General features: G+C 39.7%; 1 protein-coding gene across 1 annotated transcript in view; it reads right to left on the reverse strand.

Annotated features, from left to right (window-relative positions):
• Positions 1-14,825, reverse strand: part of LOC308063410 (macrophage mannose receptor 1-like) — a 38,461-nt gene that overhangs the window by 13,024 nt on the left and 10,612 nt on the right. The window contains 11 exon segments of the mRNA XM_080386340.1: positions 1,406-1,506; positions 3,107-3,174; positions 3,784-3,959; positions 4,079-4,114; positions 5,123-5,267; positions 7,111-7,198; positions 9,411-9,538; positions 10,935-11,134; positions 13,464-13,612; positions 13,907-14,022; positions 14,357-14,470. Of these exon segments, the coding sequence (XP_080242466.1) occupies positions 1,406-1,506; positions 3,107-3,174; positions 3,784-3,959; positions 4,079-4,114; positions 5,123-5,267; positions 7,111-7,198; positions 9,411-9,538; positions 10,935-11,134; positions 13,464-13,612; positions 13,907-14,022; positions 14,357-14,470 (1,321 nt within the window).

A 14,825-nucleotide genomic window follows, 5' to 3' on the forward strand; every position in this document is an offset into this window, starting at 1 on the left:
TACCTGTTTGTGATTTTTCAAGCTATGGCATCATCACATGGGAGGCAGCAGGGGAAATTTGAAAAGAAAATACTAGATCCATCTAAGGGCAGAATATAATATTCAACTATACATTATGGACTATGGCCATCTCCTGGGGCCAACATCTCAAGTTAATATAGTGTTATCTAGGGATTCATTTTGCAGATTAAAATACCTCATTTTGGTTATCAAATTATATGCTAGATTTATAAGCTACTGTTATAGTCAATAGAGAGCTAGGGTAGGATTCACCTGTCTGAACTGAGGTGCTTAGCTCTGTTTGAGAAGCTATGCAAGGCGCCTGCAGAGAGCGGACAGGTACACACTGTTTCTGTGGGAAGCTAACAGTCAGGTGGGCTAAACTGTAGAACACTGCCAGTGGCTACAGTCACCAAATGTAGGCAACTGAATAGTGCACTGGGCTAGAGTAAACTGAATTGTTCTTCAGGCAGCACTGGCTGTGCAGGTGAGATCTCCATTTGACCATAATGACACTTCAGAGGTCTAGCTCAATTTAGCTACATTTTGTTATCAACTCAAGCTTAATGCTTCCCTTGGGGTCCAATTCTGTTGCCCACACGTAAACTTCTAGCATCACCTGAGACAAGCTCAGGAATGCTGAGCCATCTGAGCAGAGCTAGTAGGTGTGGCAGGGACCAGCGGGATAGCTCTCCCTTTCTATACGAACAACTGAAAAAGGAGAGATGCATTTCAGTCAGACCAGATGCCTTTTTTTTAGAAAAGTGATTCTTGTTCTTGATGTCTTCAGATCAAAGCAGAATTCCAGGTGGGATTGCTGAATTAATTTTTTATGAAACATAAATTGAGAGATAGATTTCCTTAAACATATACTACTGAATTCCCATTAGCCTCAGCTAAATTAAGACAATACAACCAAGAGGAAAAATTACGCCTAGGATTTGCAAGATATTTACCTTTAAGAGTATTTATAAGCATGTAAAACAGTCTTAGGTCATTAGATGTATTTGTCTCTCTCCTCTGCTCATTGGCTTGTACCTTTCAACATCCCTATTTCCTGTAGCTGTCATAAATGTTTCCTGAAGTTCAAAGGAGCAAAGACAGACCCCACTCAACTTTTTACTTAGAGCAGTGAAAAGCTGTGTAAGAAGATGCAGTATCAATCTCACAAATCCAGACAGACATCTGCATTAGATTTCACATAGTACTAAAATCTCCCCATTCTAAGGACACAGACTCTTCCACGACTGGTTATTACACCAGTTCCTACATCTTGTTTGCTTGTCACTGGAAAGGTAGTGCAGAAAACATCCATAAAAGATCACGTGGCAGCAGAAGTTTGACAGCATCAGTTATAATCCAAGAAGAGACAAGTAAAATCTAGTAGTATAGCTTTGTTACCTACCTTGCTCTGACAACATTACCACACAATTTTCCTCATTATTTGCAAAGTTAGGTTCGTTAGGAGCCCAGGCCACATAGGTTACTGGAGTCCCATCTACCCAGCTTAAAGAAAAGATATACAAATAGTTATTAATTAATACACTTCGGTTGTGAGATGAGAATCCTAATCAAAAACTCACAGTTAGGAAGGTCCATGAGCATTAATAGGAACGGGCTAAAACTGAAAGGACTGCTACAGATTTTCCTCTCCTTACCTGATTATTGTGATTTGAAGAAATGTATGTAAAATATTACTGGTTGCAAAACAGGAAAAGAAAGCACCAAGCGTATTTTCCATTAATGGGCAGGAATGATCAGACATCATTTAATAACAGAAACTATTTTCAACTAGCCATAACATGTAATACAGAGAAGACTATTCAAAGTTTTATTTATCTTAACTGATTTCATTATATCACATAGTTAATATTATGCTTCTCAGTCTGAGCATTCCTGATATTGTCATAGATGCAAATAAGGACAAAAATACTTTTCTGTGGATTTTAACCTGAAGAGAAATATCTCCATAGGTTATTTCTATTAAGTCTTGGGTCTGGAAACTAATGGACATTCTGTCAGCTTTAAAACCACCCTTTCTGAAGTATCAACATTGATGGGTTTTTTGTTATGCTTATATATTTTAAACATTGCTATTCAAGGAAAAAGAGGATGGCACTGCATTTTAATCAATATTACAGAATTTAAGTCACTCAGCCTGAAATGGGAAACAAGTTCATCTCCCTTATCTATCACTTGATCTAAATAAATGAGATGCTCCCTGGACCCAAGCAATGCCCTACCTTCCTCATGTGTGTCCTAAATCAGGAGGTTAGAATCACGCACTATCTCAGTCACTACCAACTTGTCTCTCCCCACTCCTCTTCTGGCCTTTCCAAGGTTAGTGATTTACAGGCACTCAATAGTGGCGTTAAAATAGAAAAATTAAAATCAAATCCCCTCTAAACCTGTTTCAGTTCAAAATTAGAAGCATGGTCTTTCACCCCCCAGATGTGTCCTAACTAGCAGATGGGCAAGTAAGCAGCGTCGGTATCATGCTCTTCAGTGTCTTTTAATTTATAGGTTTTAGTTAATTTGCATTTTGGTCTTTTCTCAATACTTGTTAATTTTACAGTACTGTAAACTCTGTAAACTTCTACTGACTTTTCTCCTGGAACAGGAGTTTGAAGAGGCTACCTTAAAAATCTCTGTCAGAAGCAGCTTTTGTACTTATTGCACACATCTTCCTAATTCTGGAGGACTTCTCTGAAGCTATGATACGTAAATAAGAAGCATGAGAAAACAAGCTCTTTGTTATGTAGCATATTTTGAGTGTATGTGTTTATAAGTATAAAATCCAGCATAGTAAAGTATCACTCCAATTTATGGGGCAGACTTTTGAAAGAAACTTGAGAAAGTGTGTATGGAGAGTACAGCTGCCAAGCCTTTCTTTGGGTGTTTACTCAAGAAAAAATGTTCTTTTCCTATTTCTTTTGAGGGAAAACTATTGGACTTTAGAATATTATAGTACTATTCTGTCCTGCTTTGTACTTGTTATGTGGAACTATCTTCCATCCTTCAAAAAAGCCCATTTAGTGCCTCTAGCTACGTGAAATACTGTATTTGTTTCTACATGTTAAGAGCTGCAGTGATCATCTTAACTTACCTAAACTTTTTATCAAGACTCACTTTTAGACCAATGAAGTATGCTCTTGACTGACTCCAGAATCCCTCCTAAACCAGAAAGATACTGTTTTAATTTGTTAAAAAATATATCTTTGAAGTAAAACAAGCAGGAATGGAAATGCCATTGATTAGGTTCACAGAGCAGTCACTGCAGTTGACAGCAGTAAAGCATGTCGACTAAAACAGTTAAGCACAGTGATGTGTTTTCAGACTGCGGTGCAGAAGCCAGGTTTTTATCTGGAGCATTGCAGCCGGGTCCTGCAGTGCTGAGGGACCTTAAGATGGGGTAGGAGAGAAGCAGATCTTGAGTCAGAAACTGGTACATATATTTCATTCTCCCTCCAGGATGGCAGCACTGTGTAATGCTGGCCTCAAGTCTCCCTCTCACACTGGCTAGTTCCCCAGCCAGCATAGCTGGCACCTTCCCCTATTGCTCTTCCCGCCAGCCTGCCTCACCACCTCAGCACAGCTGGCACAGAGCAGGAGAGACCAAATCCCACTGGACCAAAGGACATGTCTGGGGGGAATGTCATAGGTCCTGTCTCAGGCAGATTTCGTTAGTGAAAGCGCTGATGGTTCTGCTTCTGAGGGAATTCAAGTTTTGTAAGCGGATGGCCAAAAGCATTTCTACTTCAGGCTGTCTATAATGATTCTTACATTTTCTATGAGTCTTCTCTGTAGAAACCTTCTCTCACTATTACTATTAACAACAGCCAGGTCTGCAGAATTCATCCTGCAAAACTCTTGGGCTTTTTCCATGGAGGCATATTCTTTGCTTATGTAGTATAGCTTATCTTCATATGCGATCCATCCATCCACAGTGGTTTTATGTGCTGGAAGATAAATAAGGTAGCCTTAAATTCTGTATCTGTAGAACACAAAAGCTCATTTTAGAATAATTATTTTGATAAAAAACAAGAAACAAGAAAAATAAATGTACACAAAAACCTACCATACGTGTCAGTAGGTTCAGATTTTAATGGTACTCCTGCAAAACAAGAGAATAGAAGGTGTGATGCATCTCCATAGCCTGATTTATGATGCAGCTTGTGACAGACTGCAAGGAGCAGAGTGAGGAACAGAGCAGGATTCCTTACTTCTTTGCCATTGACTAGAAAGCTGAAATTGTGATTAAGCCTGCTGCACATTATGCAGATATACACATTATGTAATATGCATGGTCATCTACTTATACTTTTGTGTCATAAGCTGTGCTTCACATCAGGAAAGTCATAGCTTTGGCTGGATCACATTCCTGCACAGAGCACGACAAGGGAAAATTGCTCTTTCAGTCTCTAAGTCACAGTAGATTTACTCAAAACACTTTAAGCCTTGCTTTTGCAGTACCTTTACTGATTCATCATTCCATAATCCTCTAGAGGGGTCTTTTTATTGAGAGGGATAAAATTTCCATTAGATTTACTTTAGCTCTATAAAAAAATTGTCTCAGACCCAAATATTTGTAAGCAAAAGGTAATATGACTATATATTCTGTGAGTTATTTCTGGTTCTGATAGAAAAAGAAATGCCACTGTTTTGAACGTTTGGTTTTCTAAAAGCAGTTAAATCCTGAATAATGTTAAAGGAAAACTTGGAGCACCACTATATCTCTGGTGTACAAACATATCATATTTGGGTTTTAGCTTTACTTATGTTAGTGTAAAAAACAGTATTGTAATGATTCACCATTCCTTACTTCCTATGTTACAAAAACATAAGCAAAAGCTACTTAATTTTCAAGAAGTTTGCAATCTGTGAAACCTTTGCAAACACATAGTTTCTTTATACATCTTAATTTACATAAAGAAAAAGATTTATTTATTCTTATCATCTATCATTGAAAAATCCTGGCCTATATTGTGTTAACCAATGCTCTTGATGTCCATTTGGAAAAAGTAGTTCTTCAAAATTTTGTGTCTTTCTCCAGCAATTTACATTAGAAAGCAAATACTTAGAATGTTGTTTAAGCTTCTTGCTTAGAGAAGAATAAATCTACCTTTTTTTATTTGACAAATCCAGTTAAGCTGCACTTCACAGACCGAAAGAAACCATCGTTTAGAATAAGTCGCACCATTGACTGCGCCACACAACTTGCGTCCTTCTGAATTTCTTGAATCATCATCCCAGTTTGTGTACCTAACCTATAGAAGAAATCATCTCTGTTACTCTTATTATCCATTTCAGTAGTTGTACTCTATATTGGCAAGCAGAAACAAACAGGTTTTGTCTGAAAGATTCTGTCTCTGACTAAAAAGAGGTGCAAATGTAAGGAAAGCAATAGATACAAGAATTTTACAGTTGGGAAATGATGTCAGTGATCAGATCAGGCTGTCTGGCCATGGAGGGCTTTTCCTCTTTGTGCTTCACACATTTGTTCCTGGTTTTGGCTGGGATAGAGTTATTTTTTCTTCCTAGTAGGTGGTACAGTGCTGTATTTTGGATTTAGTAGGAGAATAGTGTTGATAACAGTAATGTTTTCAGTTGTTGCTAAGTAACGTTTATACTAAGCCAGGGACTTTTCAGTTTCTCAGACTCTGTCAGTGAGAGGGCTGGAGGGACACAAGAATTGGGAGGGGACACAGCCAGGACAGCTGGCCTGCACTGTCCAAAGGGATATTCCATACCATAGAACATCATGATCAGTATATGAACTGGGGGGACTTGGCCAGGGCAGGGCCTGCCAATGGCTGCTCAGGGACTGGCTGGGCATCACTCAGCAAGTGCTGAGCAATTGCATTGTGCATCACTTGGGTTTTTTTCCCCCTTCTTTTTGGATTTTATTCCTCTCCTCTCTCCTTTTCATGATTATTATTTATTTTCTTTCAATTAATAAATTGTTCTTATCTCAACCCTTGAGTTTTACCTGTTCCCTGATTCTCTTCCCCATTCTGCTGTGGGGTGGGAGCAAGCGAGCAGCTGTGTGGTACTTAGTTACCAGCTGGGGTTAAAGCACGACAGCCCCAAACACAGCCAGAATCAAAACAGGCAAATGGAGTGTTTCTAGTGAACTTCACCTACCTATGAACTTCACCACCATTCCACTCATGCTAATCATGTGCAGACAAGTTAGTTTTCAATTCATCAACTGTGGCCTGGTCCAAAATTACATTGTCCAACAGCCGTCCAGTGGCAGAGACCACATCATGCATCAATTCAGCCTTCGCATCTTCCCTTCCCTGTGGTTAGTGAGTGGGAGTGTGGCTTTTGGGAGGGCTGTCATGTCCTACAAACCTAGTGGAGTTACCTCTGAAGAAACTTGGAGTTACCTCTGAAGAAACTAACATCCAAATGGGAAGGGAGAACCATTTGATATAACCTGCTTGGGATTTTCAAAAAGTTCTTGATAAGATCACCTCCCAAAACTTTTACAGAAACTAATGTGCAACCAAATAAGAGGCAAGGTCTTTACTTGGGTTAAAAAATAGGGAACAGAGGGCAGGAGTAAAGGGAAGGCAATAAGCAGTAGAATCCTGCAGGAACTTTTTACACATCTGTGGATATTTATATTGGCTCAAGAGACAACTGGATAAATTCATGGAAATAAATAAATTAAGATTACAGATCTGAGCTCCAGTTCTGAAAAACCCTGAGCCATCACTGGGGATGCTAAAGTATACTGGGAAATATGCTTGCTGTTTGATTAGCTCTTAAGATGCTTCTGGCCACTGCCAGAGACAGGATATAAGATCCTGTATGACGAATTTTTATGTTCTGACATTATGTGTTCATATTATATTCTTGGAAAAGAAAATATGCTGGAGTGTTGTGCGGAAAGCTACAGATCCTGATGAGATACAGATAGTTTCCATGTATTCAAATGTGTTACCGTGATTTTAGTCATGGTAGTACAGGTTAACAGCCATGTCACTATTTGCAGGATTAGTGTTTTCTTTGACAAGGGTAACAGTAAAAACCTGAAAAGTACTTGTACAAACAACAAAGCATTTTAAGAAAACAAATTTGATGAAAAAATAAAATACTCACTGGAGAGCCATCACTCCAGGCAAGTCCTTCATCTGGATTCAAGGAATATATACCGAGCCAAACTTTTTGAAAGGCACAGGAAACGGCACTAACAAAAATTACAAGGCAGAGCAGTGTGTAAACATCAACACAGAAAACTTCCATAAAACATCATTAAACTTTCTAGAGCACATTGGATAGTGCAGTGAAGTTGTAATAATTATCCTATTACCTTTGATGAAGGGCATACAGGTGCATATGTTTGTCATAGAAATATCTAGTATTTCAGTGGCAACGGCTTATATATCAGACTTATTAGCAGTAGTGATCCTGTATTTCCTCTATGTTCTGTTTCCTTAGGGAAGGCCTTCACAGACTCAGAAAATGGTCTCAGCATTGACTACTTCAAGCTGAGTTAAAAGTAAATAGATTGATCATGTCTTCTACCCTACTTAAAATACCACACCCCACAATTTCATGCATTTCTAAATCATATCTAGTAATCACAATATCGGGGGGTTGTGAGGTTTTTTTATTATTATTTGTTGGATATAAACCACTCTTTTTTCATTAAACTGTTAATGAGTAGATACAATTCGTTAGTAGATAAAATGTCAAAGTTTCATGTGGGTTTGGGGTTTTGAGGAATCTGTATGTTTCAGAAATCATCTGCAGTGGGTTTTTCTGGCAAGGTTTTGGTGCTGGGGGGAGTACAGAGGTGGCTTCTGTGAGAAGATGCCAGAAGCTTCCCCCATGTCCAATGGAGCCGATGCCAGCCAGCTCCAAGGGGGGCCCCGCCACTGGCCAAGGCTGAGCCCATCAGTGACAGTGGTAGCACCTCTGTGATAGTATATTAAGAAGGAGGGGGGGGGTTGGAAATCTGCACCAGTGAGAGAGAGGAGTGAGAACAACAACTGCAGACACCAGGTCAGTGCAGAAGGAGGCAGGAGGAGCTCCAGGTGCCGGAGCAGAGATTCCCGGCAGCCCCTGGTGAAGCCCAGGGTGAGGCAGGCTGTGCCCCTCAGCCCAGGGAGGTCCATGGTGGAGCAGGTATCACCTGCAGCCCTTGGAGGACCCCACTCTGGAGCAGGTGGATGCCCAAAGGAGGCTGTGACACATGGGAAGCTCATGCTGAAGTTTGCTGGCAGGACTTGGGGACTCGTGGAGAGAGGAGTCCATGCTAGAGCAGGTTTGCTGGCAGGACTTGTGACCCCACAGGGGACCTACGCTGGAGCAGCCTGTTCCTGAAGGACTGCACCCTGTAGGAAGGACTCATATTGGAGAAGTTCATGGAGAACTGTCTCCCGTGGGAGGGACCCTACATTGAAGCAGGGGGAAGAGTGTGAGGAGGAAGGAGCAGCAGAGACAGCTGTGATGAACTGACCATAACCCTGTCGCAGTTTAACCCCAGCTGGTAACCAAGTGCCACAGAGCCACTGGCTCACTCCCCCCTCACCCAGAGGGGTTGGGAGGAGAGTTGGAAAGGAATGTAAAACTTGAGGGTTGAGATAAGAACAATTTAATAATTGAAATAGAATAAAAAAGAAAGAACAATAACAACAATTATGACAATAACAGTTATAATGAAAAGGGGAAGGGAAAAAATGAAATCCAGAGGGAAAGGAAGCAAGGAACACATGGTGCACAATGCAACTGCTCACCATTTGCTGACCGATGCCCAGCTAGAACAATGACCTGCCTGCCCCGCCAACCCCCCAGGTATATACCAGGCATGGCATCCCACGGTATGGAACACCTCTTTGATTAGTTAGGGCCAGCTGACCTGGTGTGTCCCCTTCCCAATTCCTTGTGCCCCTCCGGCCTTTTTTGCTGGCAAGGCCTGAGGAACTGAAAAGCCTCACATCAAAGCCAAAACAGAGCACCACACTAATCCTAAGACGATAATTAAGTCCATCCCAGCTGAAACCAGGACAAACCCCCATCCCCCATCCACCTGCACCACTCAGGGGGAAAAGGTAGAGAAATTAGGAATTAAGTTAAGTGTGGGAAGAAGGGAGGGGTGGGGGGAAGGTGTTTTTTCTGATCTGGATGGTCATAAATTAAACTGATTTTCCCCAAGTCGAGTCTCTTTTGCCCATGACAGTAATTCCTGAGTAATCTCTCTGTCCTTATCTCAACCCGCAAGCTTTTTGTTATATTTTTTTCTTCCCTGTCCGGTTGAGGAGAGGACTGACAGAGGGGTTTTGGCAGGCACCTGGCATTCAGCCAGGGTCAAACCACTACATTATCTAAAAACTTCATAACAGTTCATATGAAACATCTCTTAAATCTGGTAAGATAAACATATAGCAGATACTCACTACAATGCTTGTCTTAGTAATGGTATCTCCTCTTTACTGTTAATGGTGACAAGGTCCCCTCCTATATGTCTACAAAAATCTCGAGCTTCAAGCCATGATTTCTTTTCAATATTTGATCTGCAAAAACACTATGGAGAAATTACTTTAAAATATACTATATATTTATAATAAAATGAAGAACTGTAGTCTTGCTTACCCATAAATGGTGTTTCATACAGCCAAGTAAAAATCCGTAAGAGAAACAGCATGAATTACTCTGTTCATAAATTTTTTGCACTAGAGTTGTCTAGCTAGTTATTGTAGCAGTGGCAAACAAAAGGAAGGAATTGCTAGAAAGGAAAACAATTCTCTTGAACTTGTTTTACCTAGGGGAGGGCCCAGGCCACCTTTAGGATGAAGGCAGAAGAATGTTTGTGGTGGAGAGTCAAGGTGGCCTAGGAGGAGACTGAAGATACAGGCAATAGAATGACCTTGTGGTGGTTTACAACTCTCACTTTACATTTGCAACATGATTTCTAACATTTTGGTAGTTCAAAGAATAAGCACAAGTCTGACCAAATCTAAAAATGATGATTTGGGGATAAAGGAACCCCAGTAAATAGCATTCCAGCTGAGTTTGAAAGAAATGAAAAAAAAAAACCCAAAAACATAATAAACCCAGGACTCATTAATTTAATGAAGGGATAAGAAATATTATCTCACACTTACCTAGCATATTTTCTATTCTGCTTGATCCCAAATCAATGTTTGCACATTACCCTCCTTTCTTGTACAAAGTTCTTTTGTATGCCTGCTCAGACATAACTGATTGTACTTCAAATACGAGTTATCTCTAGCTTTGCAAAAGAAGCTCTCTCATGTCCTTCATAAACATTGGTTTAATAAATCTTTAATGTGACTTATGCTTTAGTTTGAGGAACAGTGTGATTATCTTTGCCAGGTCCAGCCTTAGGCATTGTGCTGCTTATGGATACACCTCACTGCTTCTCTACTTTGTTCCCCGAATTCTCACACACCTCAGAGAAATATGGGATCTTTGCACAACCTAGTGATCACAACTGATATAAAGAGCCATACTAACATCCAAGCTTTGCTGCTTCTGCTGTTTAATACAGCATTTTCACATTGTTCTCTCAATAATTTTAATCTTGTTTCTTCTTTTTTCTCTTTTCTTTATGTCTTTCTAGGGACTTGATATTTATATCCCTTTTCTTCCATTTTCTGCTCCAATTCATTCAACCCCTAGGACACAAACTTCATTTTCTTTCCTGTGTCCTTCTTCCTCCCATTGTGTCCAGCCAGTCCCTTCAACCTCACAACCTCATCTTTCTTCCTTAGTTTCTCCCCTTTTATAGATTATCCCCTGAGATGTCTGTGGTGTTTTGTTTGGGGTTTTTTTGCTATTTTCCAGTCTCACATATTGCAAAATGAAGATGTCACTTCCTTTTTCTTTCTTTCCCCTCTCCGCCCCTCATCCCTCCCAGCTGAGCAGTTCAAACTTCTTTCAACTATTTAGGCACTTACTTTAAAACAGGAACTACCATGGTTGTTTGATACCCAACCTTCAGGACATGTGGGGACCGGAGCTGTAGTTGGAATAGGTGGAGATGTTGCATTCTCTGCCCACTGCTTACATATGTAATTTTGCTTTGTCTCACAGTCAAGCACATCCCATAATCCAGCTGCAGTCCCAGTTCTCATGGCTACACATCCTGGATTACTTCCTTTGTGAGAAACAAAAAACACATTGGATATTTTATACAGACTGAATTGTTTATTTCTTACTTAAAATCTTTGAGCAGCAACCATTCGCTTCTTGCTGTACTGTAACACTTGGATAGGAGAGTTGGAGAGTTAGGTGTTTTTCACACAGACAAAAGTAATGTTTTCTGTTTGAGGAGGTCATGATCAGTTTGGGATCCTGCTTTTTTTATGTGCTATATCCTGCATAATTAATTCTATGTTAGAAAATGAATTGATTTGTGCGGGTTTTTTTTACAGTGAAACCCTGTATTTTCAAGTGAAGACCTCATTCTACTTGCATTAAGTCTGTTTTATATCAGGCAGCATAACCTCGGTCACTAATATAGATGGAAACAAAACCCTTAGTGCATACATAAGGCAGGTGTACAAACCTCAACCCAGACACGATGAAGCTTATCCCATGATGTTCGCTGTAACTTTAGTGTATTCTCTCAGAGGGAACTGCAGGTTGCGTTCATCACACAAAATGCAGTCAAATGCACCCACTGGGTTTATACAATGGCTTATTTGTGTTCTTTCTTAATTTCCTAAGCATTCCTAAAATTTTGGCTACTTTTTGATTCCTGTGGAGCACAGACCTGATGTTTTAATGGACCTGTCTATCATGGTGCCAAGAACTGACTCCAGAAATGGTCAACTCTAAGTCCATCACTTTAAGTCATGTCAAGATACATGTTTGCTCCTGCGAGCATCACTTTACCTGCATCAAAGCTCACCTGCCATTTTAATGATCATGCTCCGTCATTCTCCTGAGATCATCCTGTGTTTTCTCACAGGCACATCTTCACTATCAGAAATAATTTAGTATCATCAGCAAATCTTGTCACCTCACTATTTCACCTTTTCCAGATTGTCTGTAATTATGTTTAACATCTTGGGCTTTTGCACAGATCATTATGGGACTCTACTGGTGAATGTTCTTCCCCAGTCAAAAACATCACCTTCCATTCGCTGCCTTTTAACCAACATTTTTAATCATGTAGGAGGTTTCCTGTGTCATGTCAGATTAGCTCAAAAGCTTTTGGTGATTGAGATAGACCACACTAACTAGATTTCCCTTATTCATATGCTTTTGGCTCCTGTGGGCAGCTCCAGGAGACCTGAGAGCATAACCTCCCTTTACACAAGCAATTTTATGTATTGTTCCCACTATGTCTTCTTTATTCTATTCTTTATTACAGATTCAACCAATTTAGCAATGACTCATTGGTCTGGTTTTGCCCACATTTCCCTGGAATCATTTTAAATGTTGGCATCAAATTTGCCTTTTTTCACCCCTTAGCTGTCAAGGCAGTTTTAGCAGGTAAGCAGGTAGTTAGGTACACATTACACTTCATGTAACCTTTACAATTTGGATGCTTTTGCATCTATGCTTAGTCCTGAAATGCTTTTCTTCAGATCATAATCTACTCTCCTGCTGTTTCAGCCTGAAATAGACTTTCCAGTCATACCCTCACAAAGAAACTTTGCAGCACAGAAAACACAGTTTCTTCCTCAGCAAACACAGGTGCAGGGAAACTCATTTTTCACTGTTCCAGACAAATCTACAAGTGCACACTTTATACTCCGATCATCTGCTGGCAGCAGAGACTCCCTGGCAAGCTTTCTTCTCATGGCATTTACAGAAATTTTATTACTCTTTTACCATTTTCGTAAAAATTTTATTTTGCATGTTATAACCTCGCTGAAGATTTCTGAGAAATTTTTCAGACAAATGATCACTAGGAGGGATGTGGTATATCTTGGGGAAAGCAGATTCCCTCATGGCATTTTGAAATCTTGTTTTCTGTGCCTGTGCACAGTATGATCCTGTGAATGCATTCTTAGCATCACAAGTATGGAAAATTATGGCATGATCATTTTTGGTACTGAGATTTTGTAATTGTCATTTTAAATCCTTATTACAATCACTCTGTTTCAGACTCTTCTCCCAGGCTAACTTTTCTACTAGAGGGATGAGTATGGAATAGTCCTAGGACCTGCCTGTAACTCCTGCTAATCTCTTTGTGAAGATGAGACAAAATGTTAATCTTACAGATAAATATATCAGATGTCCTATATAAATAAATAAAATTATATACATTTATATTATATAAAATTATATTTATATAATAAAACTGCAGCTTAAACTGTTCCCTTTGAAATTAAAAGATGGGGTTTGAGAAGTGCCAGTTCTTGTAAAATATACTGAAGGCTTAAAGTGTAAAATTCAGAGGACATTACCAATGCAAACCCAAGGAGGGACCATGACCTCAGAGACCACCTCCCATCCACTGTTACGGCACCTACCAGGCATTGCTGCATTCCAGTGCGTGAAGGAGAGAGCTTCACCATTGGCCCACCTAAAAGTGCCTTGGTCCTCCATGTCACCGAGACCAAGCCAGAAATATTTCTCAGGCCTCAGCCCAACAAGGCTAGTCAGATAGGCTTGTTCATACCTGTAAAAGGAATCGTAAAGACACAAATGAAAAAAAATTCATTTATCCAAATCTTACTTGTCTAATCTGCTGATGAATTCTTTTCTCCTTCTCCTTATGTCAGATTGGGGGAGAAGACCTTACAATAGGATTTCAACTCTCTGTAGCTCAACAAACAAAAGCAATACTGTGTTGAACTAGAGACCTCATCTGTAAGTGGCTGTTTGACACTGTGTTAGATTTTGTAGTTCTAGGAATATTTCAGAACATGCAACCTTTACCTATTTAAAAGCCAAGGAAAAGGTATTATCATACCTGCTTTCAACTGTGGCTAAGTAAGCTTCTTCTCCTTCACAAGTGGTATTTGCTTCTGAAAATGTTGCTGGAACATGTCCAATAAAATAGCAGTAGGTCCCATATCTTCTCCAGCCCTATAACATGATTTCAGGATGTCTATATAACTTTTAAATAATTGTGATAACGTGTATTAAGTGAGCTATACCATTCTGAAATCAATGAAGCACAATAATCGTGAATATTATGAATTAGAAACCATTTGCAGTGAAATTACAGATCCCTTCTTCAGTGATTTCTGCAAGTGGCTTTCTAACGTTTAAAGAAACTGGGAGAGAGAGAGAAACTTCAGAATAAAGAAGACGAAAATCTATACGTAAATAACATAAATAATTCAAATAATTCTAGATGATTGTCAGACAAGGTACTTATTCAATCTGGGAAACTGGTGGTCCATTCTTATATACTTACTTTTTTGCAACCTGTATCAGTAATTTCCTTTTCTCCAGCTATTTGTGATACAGGTTTTCTTTTACAAATGTAACCAGCTTTCTTCTCACAGTCATAGTCTGCCCAATAGCCATCCTGTGGCAGGAAAAAGAATGTAGTAACAATGAGAATAAGATGAATAATACAAAGCAGTTTCTTTCTTTGTAATGAAAGCTATTAATTTTCTTCCTCCTTTCATTTTGAAACAGAAGTATTTTCTTTTTCCTTATCCAATTCCCTTAGTTGATAACAAAAATAAATCTTCTCACATTTAGTGAAACAGACTGGTCTATAGTACAGCTACAACTGGTAGTGGTAAGAAGGGATGAGGGTGCAGGGAGCTGGTTACCAGACCTGTTAGGCAGGACCCTGTACAGGCAGTTGTGCCACACAGGGATGGGCAGATGAGCAGGCACAAAGGAGGCGGCAGGGATCCCCACATGCCACCATC

This window comes from Falco punctatus (genome assembly GCF_963210335.1).
Source record: "Falco punctatus genome assembly, chromosome: 4".
Taxonomy (NCBI): Eukaryota; Metazoa; Chordata; class Aves; order Falconiformes; family Falconidae; genus Falco; species Falco punctatus.